The sequence below is a fragment of the Thalassophryne amazonica genome, chromosome 6 (assembly GCF_902500255.1).
Source record: "Thalassophryne amazonica chromosome 6, fThaAma1.1, whole genome shotgun sequence".
Classification (NCBI taxonomy): Eukaryota; Metazoa; Chordata; class Actinopteri; order Batrachoidiformes; family Batrachoididae; genus Thalassophryne; species Thalassophryne amazonica.
The window spans coordinates 37,778,057-37,796,727 of NC_047108.1; the positions used below are offsets into that span (position 1 = coordinate 37,778,057).

At 40.4% G+C, this 18,671-nt stretch overlaps 2 protein-coding genes across 3 annotated transcripts in view; one reads left to right on the forward strand and one right to left on the reverse strand.

Annotated features, from left to right (window-relative positions):
- Positions 1-18,671, reverse strand: part of mtor (mechanistic target of rapamycin kinase) — a 427,661-nt gene that overhangs the window by 244,489 nt on the left and 164,501 nt on the right. For both annotated transcript variants that reach the window (XM_034171997.1, XM_034171996.1), the window contains exons 26-28: positions 17,223-17,365; positions 12,868-13,030; positions 12,572-12,717 (exon numbers count right to left, since the gene is read on the reverse strand). In XM_034171997.1, the coding sequence (XP_034027888.1) occupies positions 12,572-12,717; positions 12,868-13,030; positions 17,223-17,365 (452 nt within the window). The remainder of the gene's footprint in view (positions 1-12,571; positions 12,718-12,867; positions 13,031-17,222; positions 17,366-18,671) is intronic.
- On the forward strand, positions 2,310-5,259 carry angptl7 (angiopoietin-like 7). Its single transcript, XM_034171998.1, has 5 exons — positions 2,310-2,670; positions 3,673-3,773; positions 3,871-4,065; positions 4,229-4,424; positions 4,521-5,259. Exons 1-5 carry the CDS (start codon positions 2,310-2,312, stop codon positions 4,688-4,690), a joined length of 1,023 nt encoding a protein of 340 aa, XP_034027889.1. The 3' UTR covers positions 4,691-5,259.

An 18,671-nucleotide genomic window follows, 5' to 3' on the forward strand; every position in this document is an offset into this window, starting at 1 on the left:
TTTTTTGAGCAGAAAAAAAAAATCATGGAGCGAGCCTGCCCTCCAGACACTGAACAGTCTGCCCCTACAAATCGGCCCGCCTTTTGCATCTGTACATGCGTCCTTTCGGACCACAGCAGCATGTCTAAGATGGAGTCTCTTCACCCAAAGCAATCAAATGGATTAATGGGATTATTAACCATCAGATGATGAAGGTAAAACCTCTTAAATCATTCTAATGTCAGTTTTAAGCAGAAACAAGGCCGTGTTAAGTAGAAACTCAATGAAATTCCGTGATGCTTTGAAATGACCGGCATGCAGTGAATGCATCAGCAAGCAGCTCGTTTAGCCGCGGTGGTCTGCTCGCTTCCGCTGCCTTTTATGATGAACTAATGCTGAATTTATGTGGAAATGATTGTTTTACAAAAGCTTCAGATATCTGTCATTGAGATAGCTGATAACTGGAGTGCAGTTAGAAGCAGAAACAAGGTGTTAATCCGTGAACACGTCATCAGGGGGAAGCGATTTTTAGGGGGACCGTTCGATTGGCGACACCGGTCCAGAACCAGGAAGCAAGCTGGTAACATCTCTGCCGACCCCTCACACCCTGGACACACACTGTTTAAACTCCTCCCCTCTGGTCGACCTTACAGAGCTCTGTACGTCAAAACAACCAGACACTGGAACAGTTTCTTTCCACAGGCCATGACACTGATGAACAATTTAACCTGCCAAAAAACTCACTAATTCACATACCCACAATTTAACTTCAATTTGTCTGTTTCACACATTTTTTTTATTTTCTCTTACTGCACAATTTTATTTTACTTGCACATTTCATTTGCACATTTTATTACTGTGAATTATTCAGTGTTTAGTGTATATTCATACATACCGTACAGAGAGAGTGCAGCTCAAACCGAAGTCAAATTCCTTGTATTCTGTGGATACTTGGTGAGTAAAAGCTATTGTGATTCTTCTTTCGGCATACTACTGAGTGACAAATCGAACAGTGTACTTTGATTTTTTTTTTTTCCCCGATACTTGATCTGGAAAAAAATATGTCATTAATTACACTGATTGCATTTACTTTGTCTGAGGTGTGTTTCAAAAATCTAGAATGTTCAACTAATAAACAAATTGTTTTGTGTCATATATGTGATATGTTTATTTACTACATTGTAACACTGCTGGTTGAACATTCTCCAAGTGTGATTTCATAATTTTTTTCAAGGGGTTGAAGAAGATTCACCAAACATTTTAACAAATAAATCAAGCAAAACCTAATTTATCAATCATAACTAAAGAGGATCACAGTGGAAAAGTGTTTTTCTGATTAACACCATTTTCAAATTGTGATTTTGGAGTGATTTTGAATTTGCAAAGGATTGTTGATACAGCTGTGCTTGTCCGATGGCAAAACATTACGCCATCATGCAGGGAGACATGACATCAACACTGGGAAAAAATTCTTTCTACTTACACCAAGCCATTTTGGTGTGATCTGAATTTGAAAGTTTTACTTATCACACTTCCACTATTTGATGGTAAAATGAGTGCAAGGCTTAACATGAGCTTATTACATCTGCCAAAGTTGGGGGGGGTGCATTGATTGTAGTCGCCATACTTTGTGAGCTTACAAATCTCTTGGCATGTGGGGACAAATTTGCTGAAAAACCTTCACTCCATGAGGACACTGTAAGACCTGTTATTACCAGGTTAACTAAGGTGTGAAGAAAGTAAACTTCGGTTTGCTCAACAACATTAAACAAGTAGCCAAAATAAAAGAACATTTTTTCCATAGCTACATAACTAATTGTCCAGTGAAATGATTCAGGAGGTTACAATTTTGCAGACTACAAGTGGCAGGTCACTGAATAATCTCAGACAGTAGCCTGTTTTGTTTCTTTCTTAAGTTCCCTTTTCCAGCAAAGCAAAAACACTACTCTGCTTGAAACTTTCAACACTTGACAAAGTGACAATAAACAGAGACTGAACCTCCAAAGAATGAGTAAAAGTTAAGATGGAGTGAGGCAGAGGGGGCAGGACAAGGAGGGATGCAAAGGATCCTCCACCCAGAAGGTTGGAGGGAATCAGTACAGTGACTGGTGAGAGAAAAGGGGAGGACCAAATGCAGAATATTTAAGATGCACATGCAGAAAAAGGCTGCATTGAGAAAAGGTAGGACTTGGTAAAGGAAGAGCTGATCAAAATTTGTTACCTGAACATAAATATTGGCTATTTAATCTTTCCATCAAAGACCTTCTACGGGGACCGATTACTTTGAAACACACCTGGCAATCAAAGGCACTTGAAAATCTAAGTAGAAAATGGGTAATGGAAGTTTGGGAATGGCGGCTTTAGGGGTCATAGTGCTTCTGTTGGCAGAGACATGGGCCCAGAATCCCAGGAAGAGACAGGCACCTCCAAAGCCTCTCAAGAGCCAGTGTTGTGATGATGTACGCTCTCTCAAAGTTCAAGTGGCCAATCTGACCAGTCTACTTGAGGAGCTGAGGCACAAGCAAGAGACTGACTTGATGAATGTCGTGAGGCAAGTAATGGAACTAGACAAGCAGAACCGGCAGCAAGAAGCCCGCGTCACTGAGGCAGAAAGCAAGTATTCAGAGATCAACAACCGTGTGGAGATCATGCAGCTACAAACCTTACAGTCTGCTACCCAGACTTCATCAGGTAAGCAACAGACTGCAGCATGAGTTACTACAGTAGTAGCATAAATAATATATTTGCTACTGATTAATGCAGTACCGATTAATGTCAGAAACTCTCAAAAAACAGACAATCAGCTCTTGTTTGTCTTCTAATATAGCTATCTATAAATACTTTCAAAGAAGAGAGCTTGAGGAAGTGTTAGTCAGGCAAGCATATCAAAGACTCAAGTGCAACAATGATAATTATTTATTTATTTGTTTGTTTCATTGTATGCCATTTCTCTTCTAAACCCAAATGCTCAAATACAGAAGCTACCCTGCACACAAGAAACAAAATATTTTAACTGTGAAAAACTACCACGAAACTTGTCTAGAGAATATTAGGGTACTACAAATCTGCTGTGATTTAGTTGATTACAGTAGATTACAGTGCACATTCTTGCCCCACAGCAGTCACAAGCCTTAATTTGGAGTTGTAGAGTTCCATCTGCAGGGATGTCAATAAAGACCATCATCAAAGCCAAATCATCTCTGACTTTAACACACTACTAATCAGTGCTGGCTGCTGCACAGATGTTAGCCAGGCATGCCGTAGTAGATTATTTCTATACTGTAACTGTGTGGTCTAACAAGGGTACATTTATATCACTGGAATAGAGAACACAGAGGCCTTTTTAAAAGTTTGGCAAATTAAAGACAGGAGAACAGGGAGAGGCATGAAGATTAGAAGAAGAGGAGGATGGTTTTATTTCTTTTTTAATTTATGACAAAGTTTAAATAGTAGGCTCACTGTTTTACAGTGATCGTATCCCACAATTAATGTTATAACCACACTATAATGGGAATAAAAATAAACTAACCAAAACACCAACCAGTGTGGCACATAATTTCCTTGTGCTTACAGTTAGTGAGCAAAGGACTTTTTTCATGTTCCCTCATGCTGATAAAGCTGCTGCATTTTATGGTACTTCAAAGACATCCTTTTGCATTGTTCACAAAAGAGGTTATGTTTTTCCCCCCTTAGATGCTATATATGACTGTGCATCACTGTACAACAAGAGCTACAAGATCTCTGGAGAGTACAAACTGCCTAAAGATGATTTCCTTGGTACCCCTGAGCTGAGTGTAAGTTACCATATAATTGAGTTGAGTGCATTCAGCATTCTTTGATGAGATTTTTCTTCTTCTTTCTGTTAAATTGCTATTTGGCAAATACTTGTAGGTGTTCTGCGATATGGAGACGAATGGAGGTGGTTGGACTGTGATCCAAAGGCGAAAGGTTGGCTTAACATCATTCAACCGTGACTGGAAGCAGTACAAAACTGGATTTGGATCAGTACGGGGTGATTTCTGGCTCGGCAATGAACACATCTACCGTCTAACAAAGCAGCCCAGTATGCTAAGGATTGAGATGGAGGTATGTGTTGGAAAACATGACTACAGAATAAACATGGAACCAGCATAAGAAAAAACTAATACTAAATCAAATTAATATTGGGACCATTTAAACACTACTGCAGCCAATATTCAAAGGTTCTGCACCTGTCTCTGAATCATGTTGTATTTATTTTCCAATTCAGGACTGGGAAGGAGAGAGTCGCTATGCCGAGTACGGTTTATTCAGTGTGGCTAATGAGCGCAACAGCTACAAGCTTTTCATTGCCAACTACAGAGGGAATGCTGGAAACTCCCTGCGTTACCACAACAATACCAACTTCAGTACCATCAACAAGGACAATGACAAATGTGTGGATCATTGTGCTTCACTGCGCAAAGGTAATTTTTAAAAGCATGCAAAATTATAACAATCCCAGCAGGCACACAGTATTACATTTCCTCCAAATTTATTTCTTTACCTTGATCTCCTTACAGGTGGTTACTGGTACAACTGCTGCACTGACTCAAACGTGAATGGGTTTTTTTACCGCTATGGCGAGCATATAAAGAACACAGATGGGATCACTTGGTATGGCTGGCACGGGCCCAACTACTCCCTGAAGAAAGTAGAGATGAAGGTTCGACCACTCAATTTTCAACCGTAAGGGCTTCAGCTGTGTGCCCCAAATAAAGATGATTAAAGTGCACTCACTAATACCTGTTCACCCCAACTGTGGCTTTCCTTTGGCTCCAAAACAAACACTTCTTTGTTTCAGTCCAAATTTCAAATCAGATGAATGTGTAATGTGTTGATAGTGTTTGATTGTAAATTGTACTTCATTTTGTGTATTTATCAGTAAAATATTTTTTTAAAGCTTGGATAATTATTTTTAACCACTGTCCTGTAGGATTAGAAATTCTAATCTAATTTGTCGCAAAAGCTCTAGAATGTATATTTCAGTTAGCTCCAGCTATTTATAGGCAGCAGCAATAATCAATCCGGACTGATGTAAACTAGTGCTAGTATGAAACACTACGAACTGGTATAAACAATGGAAAAAGAATCTTTGTGTATTGCTGGAATGGGATTAACCACCAAAGATATTTCTTTTGAATGACACTGCATTTTACTTCACAATCTTATTAATAACTGAACTGTGTAATTTGTGATACATGTACAGCATTGTAAATTTGTTGTTTTATGAGACAGAAAATAAACATATTTTTAAAAGTATTATCCCGGCTAATTGTTATAGATTAAATATGACAAGTCCAGAGAGAGACTGTGTAAGGGATAAGGGATCAGTGTCATGAATTCCAAAACAAAAAAACAAAAAAAAAAAAAACCTCTGACTGACTTTCAAGGCAACACACACAGTCAAGACAAATGGCTATTACATACGGAAATTTATCCTTTCCCTCAGAAAAATTATCACAGTGGACTAAAGAGGACTTTAAAATCTCCTGTGGACATTAATCAATGACCAACTCAATGTATTCAAACATGTCCACAACAACAGCAGCAGCAAGGCAGCAAACCTTTAACTGTAATTACAAAAGATCAGTTACACTACTGAAGTCGACCTTCAGGTCTAAAGAATGAGTACATACAATCCAAACGGCAACCTGAGCCCGCTGGAACTGAAGCTGACGTGGAAGTGTAGAACCTTGACTGGCCACTTGAGGCTGGCTTTAAAAAAAGAGCACTTGCATGTAAGACTCCGTGTTAAAATGTCCAACTTTAAAGTAGAAATAAACATGTTTTACATGCCTGGTACGAAAAACAGTTATGTTCTATTTCAACAGTTTCTTCCTCCATGACAACTGTACAAGTGGCAAATTTTTTTCTAATTTCTTAGTTTTAATCCATAAAGTTCTGTAAATTTGGGGGTGTGGTCGCTTTGAGTGACAGTTGCTGAACAGAGCATCTCTGAATCCGCTAAAAGTGGCTGGTTGTGTAGACTGAGTCTACCTGTTTGGAGTATTTCATTAAAAACACCTGAAATAATACTGCTTGTTGTGGTGAAACGTCCTAACGGATTAGACGGATTGCTGTATTCTCGTCTGATGTAAAACTCTTGTTGGATTTAATGTTATATGCTAACGGTGTTAGCACTTTTAGCAGTCATCTGTAGCTTCAGCAGTTAGGGCCACTTAATGTATGATTACTGAAAAAATATGCAGCTCATAACTCTTACTGTCCACAACAAAAGTAAACAGTTATGAGAAAGGCCGTGTAGTCCCCAAAAATATGAGTTAACAAACATCCCAACAGAGGTTAAGTGGCTTGGACTCAGATGGTGTGTTCGGGCGTCTTTCGCCACTCGTACAGCCACCAATGCTCCACCCCTTTAGGTATTAATGAGTTTGACATTTAGCTTCTATAAACATAGCGCTGTACAGAACTTAGTCCAGACACTGGCTTCATTTTGGCTCTTCTGGGTCTCTAAAGAAAACCAATGGGTGATGTCACGTAGATTCTATCCATTACATATACAGTCTATGGTATAATCTACTGCAACTGTAATGGCCACCAGATGTAACTTAGATGGATATTTATAATTCACTGTAACAATTGCAAACAATTTAAATTGGCTCTTCTAGATTCACCTGACCATTTACATTAGCAACACATTTAAAGTATGTTCCTTTCATTTTAAATGTCAACCTGTAATTCAGGTTTTATGTCATTAATTTAATCACTATTTTTTTATCATTAATTCTTACACTTGATAAGGCCTTTGATACCTTAGGATACAGCTGAAAACTAGTTATTCTGATTTTCTTAGAAATGCATCTTAACTCAAAAACTGTTTTAGTATACTAATAGCTAAATCTGAATTAAGATACCTATGGGGGAAAAAATCAACAACTACTATATTCCAGAAAGTATGACAAAGTCATCTGCAAATGCAATGACACTGTTGGAAAAGCATGATGATGGTTCCTCATCATCAGAAAGTGTGTATAAGGCATGCCTTTTTTCTTATAGTCATAATACATCTGAGCCAGGTTTACATAGTGCTTTTTGCATATCGGCCAGAATATTTATTTATTTATTTATTTATGGGAAACCCTGGCAAGGTGAGAACCAGATGGGGATACTGAAAACAGAGTCTTGGCTCCCATCATTCATCACAGTCAAGGCTACAGAGAAATTGAAAACAGGCCCTGAAGAAACATTTCCAGACACTCAGATGAAAAGGAGGCAAGCGTCCAATTAAATGCCTGGAAAACAGATTTTTTTGTGCCATGCCAAAGACAAGGCAATAAAGAAGAAGAATGAGAAAGGGTATGGAAAAGATGACAGCAGATATCAAGGGAATATGGGACAGGAGGACATGTATAATTTCTGCAAATTTACTACATTAAAATCTACATTCAGAAAGTAGTTTCATTGTTGAAAAGAATAACATGAGGTTAATGTAATGATTGTCATTCACAAATTTTGTCTATTAAAAAAAGGCAATAAATAGACATTTCTTATTGCAGACAGTCTTGGGCACACTGGAATCTTGATAAAAATGTTTGTTTGGTTCACTGCCTTGACCAGCATTTCCCAAAGTGTGGGCCTGCAGTGACCAAACCAATTATTAAGAAACCTAATCTGGATCTGGGTTTATTGAAAATCTTATATAGTAAAACTCAACATATAATGGATTCAGGTGGACCAGCGAATTTTGCCCATTATAATTGAAATCCGCTATATGTATAATATGGACAAAATCTGATATATGTATAAAATGGACAAAATCTCTTAGATGTATGTAACAGATTAGTTACAGTCAAGACGTGCCAAATGATCTACAGGGAATCCCCATCTCTAATTAGGCTTATGTATTTCCTTCATTAAACATCTAAGCTTGAATAGGGGCTGGCCCATTTAATAGCCGGGTCAAAACTTCATGTGAGAGGCATGAGAATGGGCAAAGAAAAAACTCTGAAAATCAGCGGGGGCCCGGGGGTCGCCGTAGGCCCCTAGCAGGGTCCAGGGGCAGTGCCCCTGGTGGGAACCCACAGGTTTTGCGCTTTTAGAGGCATTTTTGGGCCACTAGAGAGATTTAATTTCATGAATTCCTATTTTATATTTTTTGTATGTTGGGGTATGTGGACGCTTTACTGTAATAAAATAATCTGTCTATGTAGACCAGTGGTGTCCAAACTATTCCAGAAAGGGCTGAGAGGGTGCAGGTTTTCTTTGCAGCCACTGACTTCAGCAGGTGATTTCACTGATTAACATCCCTTTGAACAGGTGGGATGAGTTCATCAGTGAAATCACCTGCTGTTGTCAGTGGCTGCAAAGAAAACCTGCACCCTCTCGGCCCTTTCTGGAATAGTCTGGACACCACTGATGTAGACCTTCTTTCAGTGATACCGGCCTCGTGCAATAGCATACATACTTACAATGACACTTACTTGATGACATGTTTCTTCGTCTTGCAGTGTTCTTCCAAGGTTTTATTGATAAAATCCGAACACAGCATGCAGAGGGCTTTACTGGGGAGCTCAACCTTTCGGACAAATTCAAAGAGTCTTGCTCTGCCCATGTCCACCTCCCGCTCCAAACATGTCGACTTAAGCCTTTTTCTTTTTACACCACTATCAACACACAGCTTGATAGACCAAAACTTGCAGAAATTCAAAATGTCCACGTCTGGGTATTTTCAGTGACATTAGATATTACAGAGATTCTGATTAGACGGAAAGTTTGTTGTTGTAGAAAAAGTAACCAATGACGTTGCACGTTTTAGCTTGCAGTTTCGGCAGTTCCCATGCATATGAGGAAAGATTTAACTCACACAGATGACCCGGGCTGCAACACTCATCCCTGATCTGAAAAAAATAAAAGCCTGCCTTAAATAAGTGCTGGGCATTATGTGTAGGATTACATTTGGTCGAGTCACTTTTTTTTTTTTTAAAGTTCATTGCAGAGTGGTAACTTAAAATCCTAAAGCCTGATTTATGCTTCTACAACTTAATCATTCCGCGGCCATGACCCTTTTAAAGTTCTTCATTGTGTTGGTGGGTGTCTTAATGCAATTTACAACAGGAACAGTGGCTTTTTCTGGATTAATTTGCCCCTCAGTGAGCTCCACTTCTTTATACAATCATCAACCTCCAAACCTACATCACGGTACATGTAATTCTGCCCATGAATTGCAGTCATTCGAGTGTCTTTGTCTGTCTCAGTGTTGTAAAGTTGGTCATATTTGTGGACTTTTCTGCCAAATGTTCCTCTATTTGATCCATGATTGAAATGAAATCATGATGTGCAAAAGTGACCAATCACAGCCCTTACAGTCTCTGTTTAACAGGTGCGTTCAGGCTATGGAAAAGGTTCACAGCAATGCAGAGGGCTCTGATCCAAAGTGGTTGTCTTTGGTTCGCCACACCCAGAGATACAGTAGTGTTCAGAATAATAGTAGTGCTATGTGACTAAAAACATTAATCCAGGTTTTGAGTATATTTCTTATTGTTACATGGGAAACAAGGTACCATTAGATTCAGTAGATTCTCACAAATCCAACAAGACCAAGCATTCATGATATGCACACTCTTAAGGCTATGAAATTGGGCTATTAGTAAAAAAAAGCAGAAAAGGGGGTGTTCACAATAGTAGTAGTGTGGCATTCAGTCAGTGAGTTCGTCAATTTTGTGGAACAAACAGGTGTGAATCAGGTGTCCCCTCTTTAAGGATGAAGCCAGCACCTGTTGAACATGCTTTTCTCTTTGAAAGCCTGAGGAAAATGGGACGTTCAAAACATTGTTCAGAAGAACAGCGTAGTTTGAATAAAAAGTTGATTGGAGAGGGGAAAACGTATACGCAGGTGCAAAAAATTATAGGCTGTTCATCTACAATGATTTCCAATGCTTTAAAATGGACAAAAAAAAAACAGAGACACATGGAAGAAAACAGAAAACAACCATCAAAATGGATAGAAGAATAACCAGAATGGCAAAGGCTCACCCACTGATCAGCTCCAGGATGATCAAAAACAGTCTGGAGTTACCTGTAAGTGCTGTGACAGTTAGAAGACGCCTGTGTGAAGCTAATTTATTTGCAAGAATCCCCCGCAAAGTCCTTCTGTTAAATAAAAGACATGTGCAGAAGAGGTTACAATTTGCCAAAGAACACATCAACTGGCCTAAAGACAAATGGAGAAATATTTTGTGGACTGATGAGAGTAAAATTGTTCTTTTTGGGTTCAAGGGCAGCAGACAGTTTGGGACACGACCCCCAAACTCTGAATTCAAGCCACAGTTCACAGTGAACAGAGTGAAGCATGCTGGTGCAAGCATCACGATATGGGCATTGCCCATATCATGAGGTTTCTCCTACTATGGTGTTGGGCCTACATATCACATACCATGTATCATGGATCAGTTTGGATATGTCAAAATACTTGAAGAGGTCACGTTGCCTTATGCTGAAGAGGACATGCCCTTGAAATGGGTGTTTCAACAAGACAATTACCCCAAGCACACTAGCAAACCAGCAAAATCTTGGTTCCAAACCAACAAAATTAATGCCTCGCAGATGTGAAGAAATCATGAAAAACTGTGGTTATACAACTAAATACTAGTTTAGTGATTCACAGGATTGCTAAAAAAGCAGTTTGAACATAATAGTTTTGAGTTGGTAGCGTCAATAGCAGATGCTACTATTATTGTGAACACCCCCTTTTCTACTTTTTTGTACTAATAGCCCAATTTCATAGCCTTAAGAGTGTGCATATCATGAATGCTTGGTCTTGTTAGATTTGTGAGAATCTACTGAATCCACTGGTACCTTGTTTCCCATATAACAATAAGAAATATACTCAAAACTTGGATTAATCTTTTAGTCACATAGCACTACTATTATTCTGAACACTACTGTAAGTGTGAAACTTAATGCTATATTACAGTGCAGGCTGCAAGCAGCATTTTGTTAATTATCACTGGCCTTGAATAAAGGCCTGCCTCGTTTAGGCACAGTCATTTTTAAACGGTTTGAAAAAAATAAACACCCGGGCTTTTAATCAAGGAAATATGGTGCCCACTTTCCTCAAATCTGCTATTGTCAGTGCTGAACTTCATTTCATACCTCTGGGCACACCCACACTGCTCTGTCCGGTATCAGAGGTGTTTTTAATGGAAATGCATTGCAATGGGACAGGGCGTTTTGTCCAATGTGAGCAAAAATCTGTTATACATGGTGTTTATTACATTGAAAACTATACAAAAACATTGGAACTTTTGCTTTTGTCCAGTGAGTGCAAGTATCCAGTTTATATGATGTGACAGTTGAAGTGTACCTACAATAAAAATTACAGACCTCTCCATTCTTTGTAGGTGGGAAAACTTGCAAAATCGACAGTGGATCAAGTACTTATTTGCCTCATTGTATGTGTGTGTGTGTGTGTGTGTGTGTGTGTGTGTGTGTGTGTGTGTGTGTGTGTGTGTGTGTGTGTGTGTGTGTGTGTGTGTGTGTGTGTGTGTGTGTGTGTGTGTGTGTGTGTGTGTAAATGAGTTTTGAGCACCCCATTAGCTGGAGAAAAACCCACATTTCACCTGGCTGAGGCAGACAGAGGCAAATATATAATAGAGGATGGTTATGGATAAAAATCAAAAAGAGATATGGGAATTGACCACACTACAAAAACGGAGATCTAAGAAAGTAAAAAAAAAAAAAAAAAAGAAGAAGAAGAAGACTTGTTTAAAGAAAATTTGAGCAGCACGGTGGCTTAGTGGTTAGCACTGTTGCCCCACAGCAAGAAGGTCATGGGTTCGATTCCCACCTGTGGCCTTTCTGTGTGGAGTTTGCGTGTTCTCCCCGTGTTTGTGTGGGTTCCCTCCGGGTGCTCCGGCGTCCTCCCACATCTAAAGGCATGCAGGTTAGGTGGAGTGGGAAGTTTAAATTGTCCGTAGGTGTGTGTGCGGGTGTGAATGCGTTTGTTTGTCTATATGTGGCCCTGTGACAGACTGGCGTCCTGTCCAGGGTGTACCCCGCCTCTTGCTCTATGCCTGCTGGGATAGGCTCCAGCCCCCCGCAACCTTTAATTGGACTAAGCGGTTGAAGATGAGTGTGTGTAAAGAAAATTTGACTTAATAGAAAAATAATCTTGTCAAGCATTTTTTTTACAAAGGGGAAAAATCTCTTATTTTGCTGAAATGTGTCTCACTTTTTCTTAAGTTTTGCCAGCTAATATCAAGCTGTATTTAACCAGTAACAAGGAAAGGCAATGGATTTTAAATCATCCAAGCAAAGGAACAAGATTGTTTTCCTTATTTTAAGACAGAGACTAATCTTAAAATAAGCATTCTGTCTAGTTTTAAGGCACATTTTGATTATTCAGTGTCTAGACATTTTGCTAGTTTTGAGAATTCTAACCAAGTAAATTTGTCTTACCCTATTGGCAGATTCTTTTGCTTAATACAAGAAATTGTTGAAAAATAAAAGATTAAGGTAATTTCAATCAAATAAAAAGCATTTGCAACTTCCAGTTTTCATACTTGATAAAGGAGATTAATGTTCTGATGGAAAAAAGTAATTATTATCCTACCTGATTAGGGACTCCAGAATGAGTGGAGAAGGACCTTTCTGAAATTCAAGCTCTTTGTAATGAAGTGCTTTGGCATAGGCACGGCACTTTGCAGCCCTCTCTCCAAGCAGTACAATGCCATTATCATCTCTCAGAGGCAGTGGGCCCTGTAAAACAAAAATTATATGAAACAACCAATATAATTTGATCTTACATTCAACAAAATTGAACAGCAGAATTTTTGCTGGGTTTGCCCCATTGATATCACTTCCATTATGGTATCAAATTCCATTCCATGACTGTGATTCAGTGCTCACCTTGTCACTGTGCTCCATGAACTCAGCCAGGTTGAGAAGGGTCTGAGTGACCTCAGCAATGTCCTGAGAAGTAAGCGCTAACTCAATGCTGCGGATCAGCTCATCCTGCTGGTCCTCACTCAGCTCAGACCAACAGGACAGGAAGGCGGCATTGAACAGGTCTCTATTGATCACAGGAAAATAAAATAAAAAAGAAGAAATTCAAGCAAACAACACATGATGTATAATGGAACACTAAGTCCTGTGGATTCTTACAAAAGGCAGGGTTTAAAGGAAACTGTACTAGTAAATCAAAAGATAGCAAGACCACATAATATTGTTAATGTTGGTGTGAGGTAAGGATGCCTCCTGGGCACCTCCCTAGGGAGGTGATCTAGGCACGTCCATCTGGGAGGAGACCCCGGGGAAGACCCAGGACGAGGTGGAGAGATCTCCACACTGGCCTGGGATGTGACTGTAATCATGATTTGAGGAGCAAAGATGAGCCAAGTACTTCCAGTTTGTCAATGAATGTGTGAGAAAACTACTGAAATTTTTTTAAAACATTTCTCAAAATAAAAAAAAGATGGGAAGGGACTTGCATATTTCTCTATCCACAGTGCATAACATCAATAAATGATTCAAGGAATCTGGAGGAATTACACTGTGTGAAGGGCAAGCAAGCAAAGGTGAACACCTATCATCTCCAATTCCTCAGACAGCATTTCATCAAGAACAGCCATTCATCAATAGCTGATGTAACCACATAGGCAAGGGATTAGATTGTGAAACCTTTGTCAAGCACTACAGTGCAATTACATTCACAAATGCCACTTAAAACTAGGGATGTCCCGATCCGATCATGTGATCGGAAATCGGGCCCGATCACTTGGTTTCAGACTTGATCGAAATCGGACATTGCCTCCCGATCAGGAATCCAATATAGATTTTATCCTCAATATTTTGATCAGCGCTATTTCAGGCTCATTATTGCAGATTAATGGGCCTTTCACGCGTCAGAAGCGCCAGAGGCGTGAGACGCGTTGCTTTTTAGAGGCGTCAGAAGCGTCGCTTTAGCTCGGCTTTTGACGCGACGCTTCTGACGGGAGCGCGCATTGCCGGTTGTCGGCAGGCTAACGCGGTCAAAGTTCAACCCAATCTTTTTTTTTTAATTGAACAAAAGAAAAAAACAAGTTCAACCGGACAGAGGTGGGGGGAGTTACGCGCACAAATTTTCTTTCGCAGAACTGCTGTTTGTGTGTTTACACGCTCAACCTGACGCCTCGATGGAATGACAAGAGGATGATGGACACTTTCAGGGTGATACCATACATTTCAGGGTGCGCCATACAAGGCGCTCACTACACACCGGGAGCAATAGGCGATTAAAGACCTTGCCCAAGGGCCCTTAGTGATTTTCCAGTCAGGCGGGGATTTGAACCACAGATCAGTGCAGAAACCACATGTCTGAAGAAAAATCCTTGGAAATGTTTTTTGTTGCTGTTTGTTACCTTAAAGTCAAAACCTCCAGTCAAAACTCTGCCAGCTCTCTGTTCCAGCCTTCACCTATTAGTGAATCACAAACTTTCTGACAGACAAGAGGCAGCAAGTGAAGCTGTGGAAAATAACATCCAGCACCAGAACCTTCAGCACCGGTGCCCCCCAGGAAAGTGTGCTGTCCCTACTGCTATTCTCCCTTTCATACAAACGACTGCACCTCAAGTGATTCATCTGTCAAACTCCTCAAGACACAACAGTCATCAGCCTCATCCGAGACGGTGATGAGTCTGCATCCAGACAGGAACAGCTGGTCCTCTAATGGGGTCTGAACAATCTGGAGCTCAATGCTCTAAAAACTTTGGAGACAGCAGTGGACTTCAGCCCCTCACCTTTGCCCCATCACCATCCATAACAGTACTGTGTCTATGGTGAACACGCAGGACCTGAAATGAACATCCAACCTAGACATAGTGGTGACAAAGGCACAGCAGAGGATGTACTTCTTGAGGCAACTCAGAAAGTTCAACCTGCCATAGGAGTTGCTGGTGACCTTTTACTCGGCCATAATCCAGCCAGTCCTCTGCTAGTCCATCACTGTCTGGTTTGGGTCAGCAACCATAATGGACAGGAACAGACTGCAGAGGACAATCAGGAATGCTGAGACGACCACTGGTGCCAACCTGCCCTCCCATCCAGGACTGGTACTCCTTCAGAGTGAGGAAACAGGCAGGTGGCATCAGCAGTGACTCCGCTCACACAGGATTCACCCTCTTCTCACTTCTCCACTCTGATCAGTGCTACAGATCACTGTATGCCAAAAGCACTAGAGTAAAAAGCAGATTCATTCCCCAAGCCTTCAGAATGTTGAACAAACATGCTCAACATTCATAATAGACAAACCTTTGCACAAACACACACGTAAATAATATCTGTAACTGTGTTTACATAGGCTTTCTCTATTCCTACGTAATATATCGTTTATTGTTACTTGTGGTCCATTTGTATTTATGTTTTAATAATGCCTATTTATGTTTTTTATGTCTACTTTACGTGTTCATTTAAGCACTCAATACATGGTTGGGGTTTATGTCTTATGGTCAATTTATAAGACAAAAGATGCCAACATGGCCCAAAATAGAAGGTTCACTGGACCTCACCTGTATCTACCACAATTTCAAACCTTCACAGCTGAATACACAGTAGTTTTTACACAGTCACTGACAGAAATTTTGCAGAACCACTCACTGGGCCCCATCTTACATGGCGCAAAGCAATGAAGCCCACACAGGTGTCGGTGCTAGCTTCTGCCTGATACAGATGTCATTTTTACGTACAGCACCCACATCCTATAAATAACAATACTACTTGCACTCAGGTGGGTGTGTTAGTCTTACAATGAGATGTGGTTTGGTGCAGACGTGGTGCACTGATGTTTCCAATCACCAGAGAACATTTGCACCTTAGATCACCAAAAAACATGATCTTATGTCCAGTCTTGTCCATCACTGTACTAAGAGTGCAACAATTAGACATGACTCACATAAGTGGCCTCACAATACCCATACCATCTACTTGCCTGCACATATCATTGAGCATCACCTGCAATGGTGTAATGTTCAAATGATGATGGTGAGATTAGAGAAAAGGGGGAAAAGCATGAGACAAAGGAGGAAAAAAAAAACAGATGACAGCATTTGTGTGAAATAGATTATGAAAGTGAACTGAATAAAAATATTAAAACAAACAAGAGTAATCTGAGATTTCTGATGTCTGCAAATCCGGATCACCTTCAAAATTAAGTGGAGTCTTCCATGCCCCAATATCTATCTGCGGCGCAAATTTGATGAGAATCCGTGAAGCAGTTTTGACGTAATCTTTAAAAGTATATAAAGTGAAATCCTGAGCCAGAATCTGGATCTGTATCACCTCCAAAATGCAGTGGAGTTTTCCATGCCTTAATATCTATCTGTGCTGCAAATTGTGTGAGAATCCATGAAGTAGTTCTGACGTAATCCTTCAAAGCCTATATAAAATGAAATCTTGATTCAGAATATGGATCCAGATAACCTCCAAAAGTTAATGGAGTCTTCCATGACCTAATATTGGTGTGTGGTGAAAATTTTGTCAAAAACCATGCAGTAGTTTTGATGTAATCCTGCTAAAAGACAGACAAATAAATAAATAAACGCCAGTGATTTTATTACATCCTTGGTGAACGTAATAAGAGTAAACCTGGAGAAGAAAAATGCACCTTGCTTCTTCACTTCAGGGTGCTTTGATGGCTGCTGTTTGTGCTGCCAAGTTGGTGTTCATCTTTTAACACACTCAAAATCTGTTCACTTGTTTCCTCACTAACAGTGCTGTGCACCCAGTGCACTCCAATTTAAAGGCAGGACAGGAGCCACTCTGAATGGCTGATATCATGTCCAGACTACAATACTCCAATGCATAATGAACATGATAAATCCAACCGCTTTATACCCCTTTGTGCTGGTATTTCCTAGCATGTAAACAGCTGCACAACTCTGTTTTGTGTCCACCCAACAAAACAGTGTCCAGTGACTCACTGAGTCTCTCCATTAATCCTATGCATGCCCTGCAATCACAGGGAATGTCAGACAGGTCAGGTCTGCAAAAGCATGTGCTGGTGTTGTACGTTGCTGTATCCACCACACTACAGAAACTCCAGGAATATGAATAACTGATTAGAATCCACTAGTTTGACAAATCAGGACACTGGCAAATGTACATTAACCATGACAGAAGATGAAGACAAAATGTGCAAGTGTCATGAATGTGCAGCACATGTAACTCAAGGGGGGAGGGGGGAGCACAGGAGGAATAAGTGAGATGAAACCATGACAATAATGCCTTACCTGGCAAGTGGGATGTAGGTTTGGGCAAGTGACCAGCACGATCGTAGGGCTGGAGAGGACGACTCTTTGAGCAAGACAACACTCAAACGCCTAAGCCACTCCAGCCAGTCATCTTTGGACACCTTCCTAGCAGCTCCCCAAGCCTGTGCAGAAAACACAAACAAAAAAACCCACTCTCAAAATGTGTGTGAAATACATACATGAGAGCAACGTCTATCTAAACCTGAATGTTGTGCATGTAGAATGATCTGGCAGTGAAAGTCTGTACTTCATACTCAACTATTACTAGATTTACTAAAGCCTAGATTTGATGTTTTGGTGAAAGAATTAAGTACTTTTGACACGAAGCAGAAAGTTCGACCATATTACACCCATTTTGGTATCCCTTCACTGGTTTCCTGTCCCAGTGAGATCAGATTTAAAGGTTCTGCTACTAGTCTATAAAATTGTTCAGGGACTGGCACCTCCCTACCTAGCTGACCTAATTAAACCTTACGTACCGGCCTGGGCTTTGCGTTCTCAGGGTGCAGGACTACTCTGTGTCCCTAGAGTGAATAAGAAGTCTGTGGGTAATAGAGCTTTCTCTTATCGTGCCCCTATTCTGTGGAAAGATTGCTCTGCTTCAATAAAACAGTCAGATTCTGTGGAGATTTTCAAGTCCAGGCTTAAGACGCACTTATTTTCCCTTTCGTATGGCTAGTATACTGGCATAGTATAGTTCTACGCTTTTCACTCTTTTAATTCATTTTATTAGGAAACGGAGAGTGCCGCAGTCTCAATTTTACCTAAATTCTGGGTCTTTTAGTGAAGTTTAGGGCTAGTGGCTGGCAATCACCTTAGAATTTCCTGTTTTTCTTGTTGTTTAATGCTGACAAATTATACTGTATTTCTTGTCTTTCTGATACCTGATTCTGTTTTTTCTCTCTGTTTAAGGTGCAGCTCCATCCAGAGATGGGTGTGGTATTTGTGCTGGAGACCCTCCTGTCCTATGCACCAACAGCATTTCCTGTATATTCATTTTGTGAATTCTGTGTAATTTATGTCTGTGGGTTGTTGTAGTACACTCTCTAATTGTACGAATTTAAAAACTGGTAACATTTTATTGGACCACCCTGAATGTGTGTGTGTGTGTGTGTATATATATATATATATATATATACACACACACACACACACACACACACACACACACACACGTGGAATGGTTGGGCAAACTCCCATGAACCCTCAAGCACCCGATGGAGCATGTAGAGCTGGTCCAGTGTGCCGCGACCAGGACGAAAACCACACCGCTCCTCCTGAATCCGAGGTTCGAATTCTCCTCTCCAGTACTCTGGAATAGACCTTACCGGGGAGGCTGAGGAGTGTGATCCCCCTATAGTTGGAACACACCATGGTCCACTCGGACTCCATGTCTCCAACCTCCCCCGGGATCTGGGAGAAGCTCTC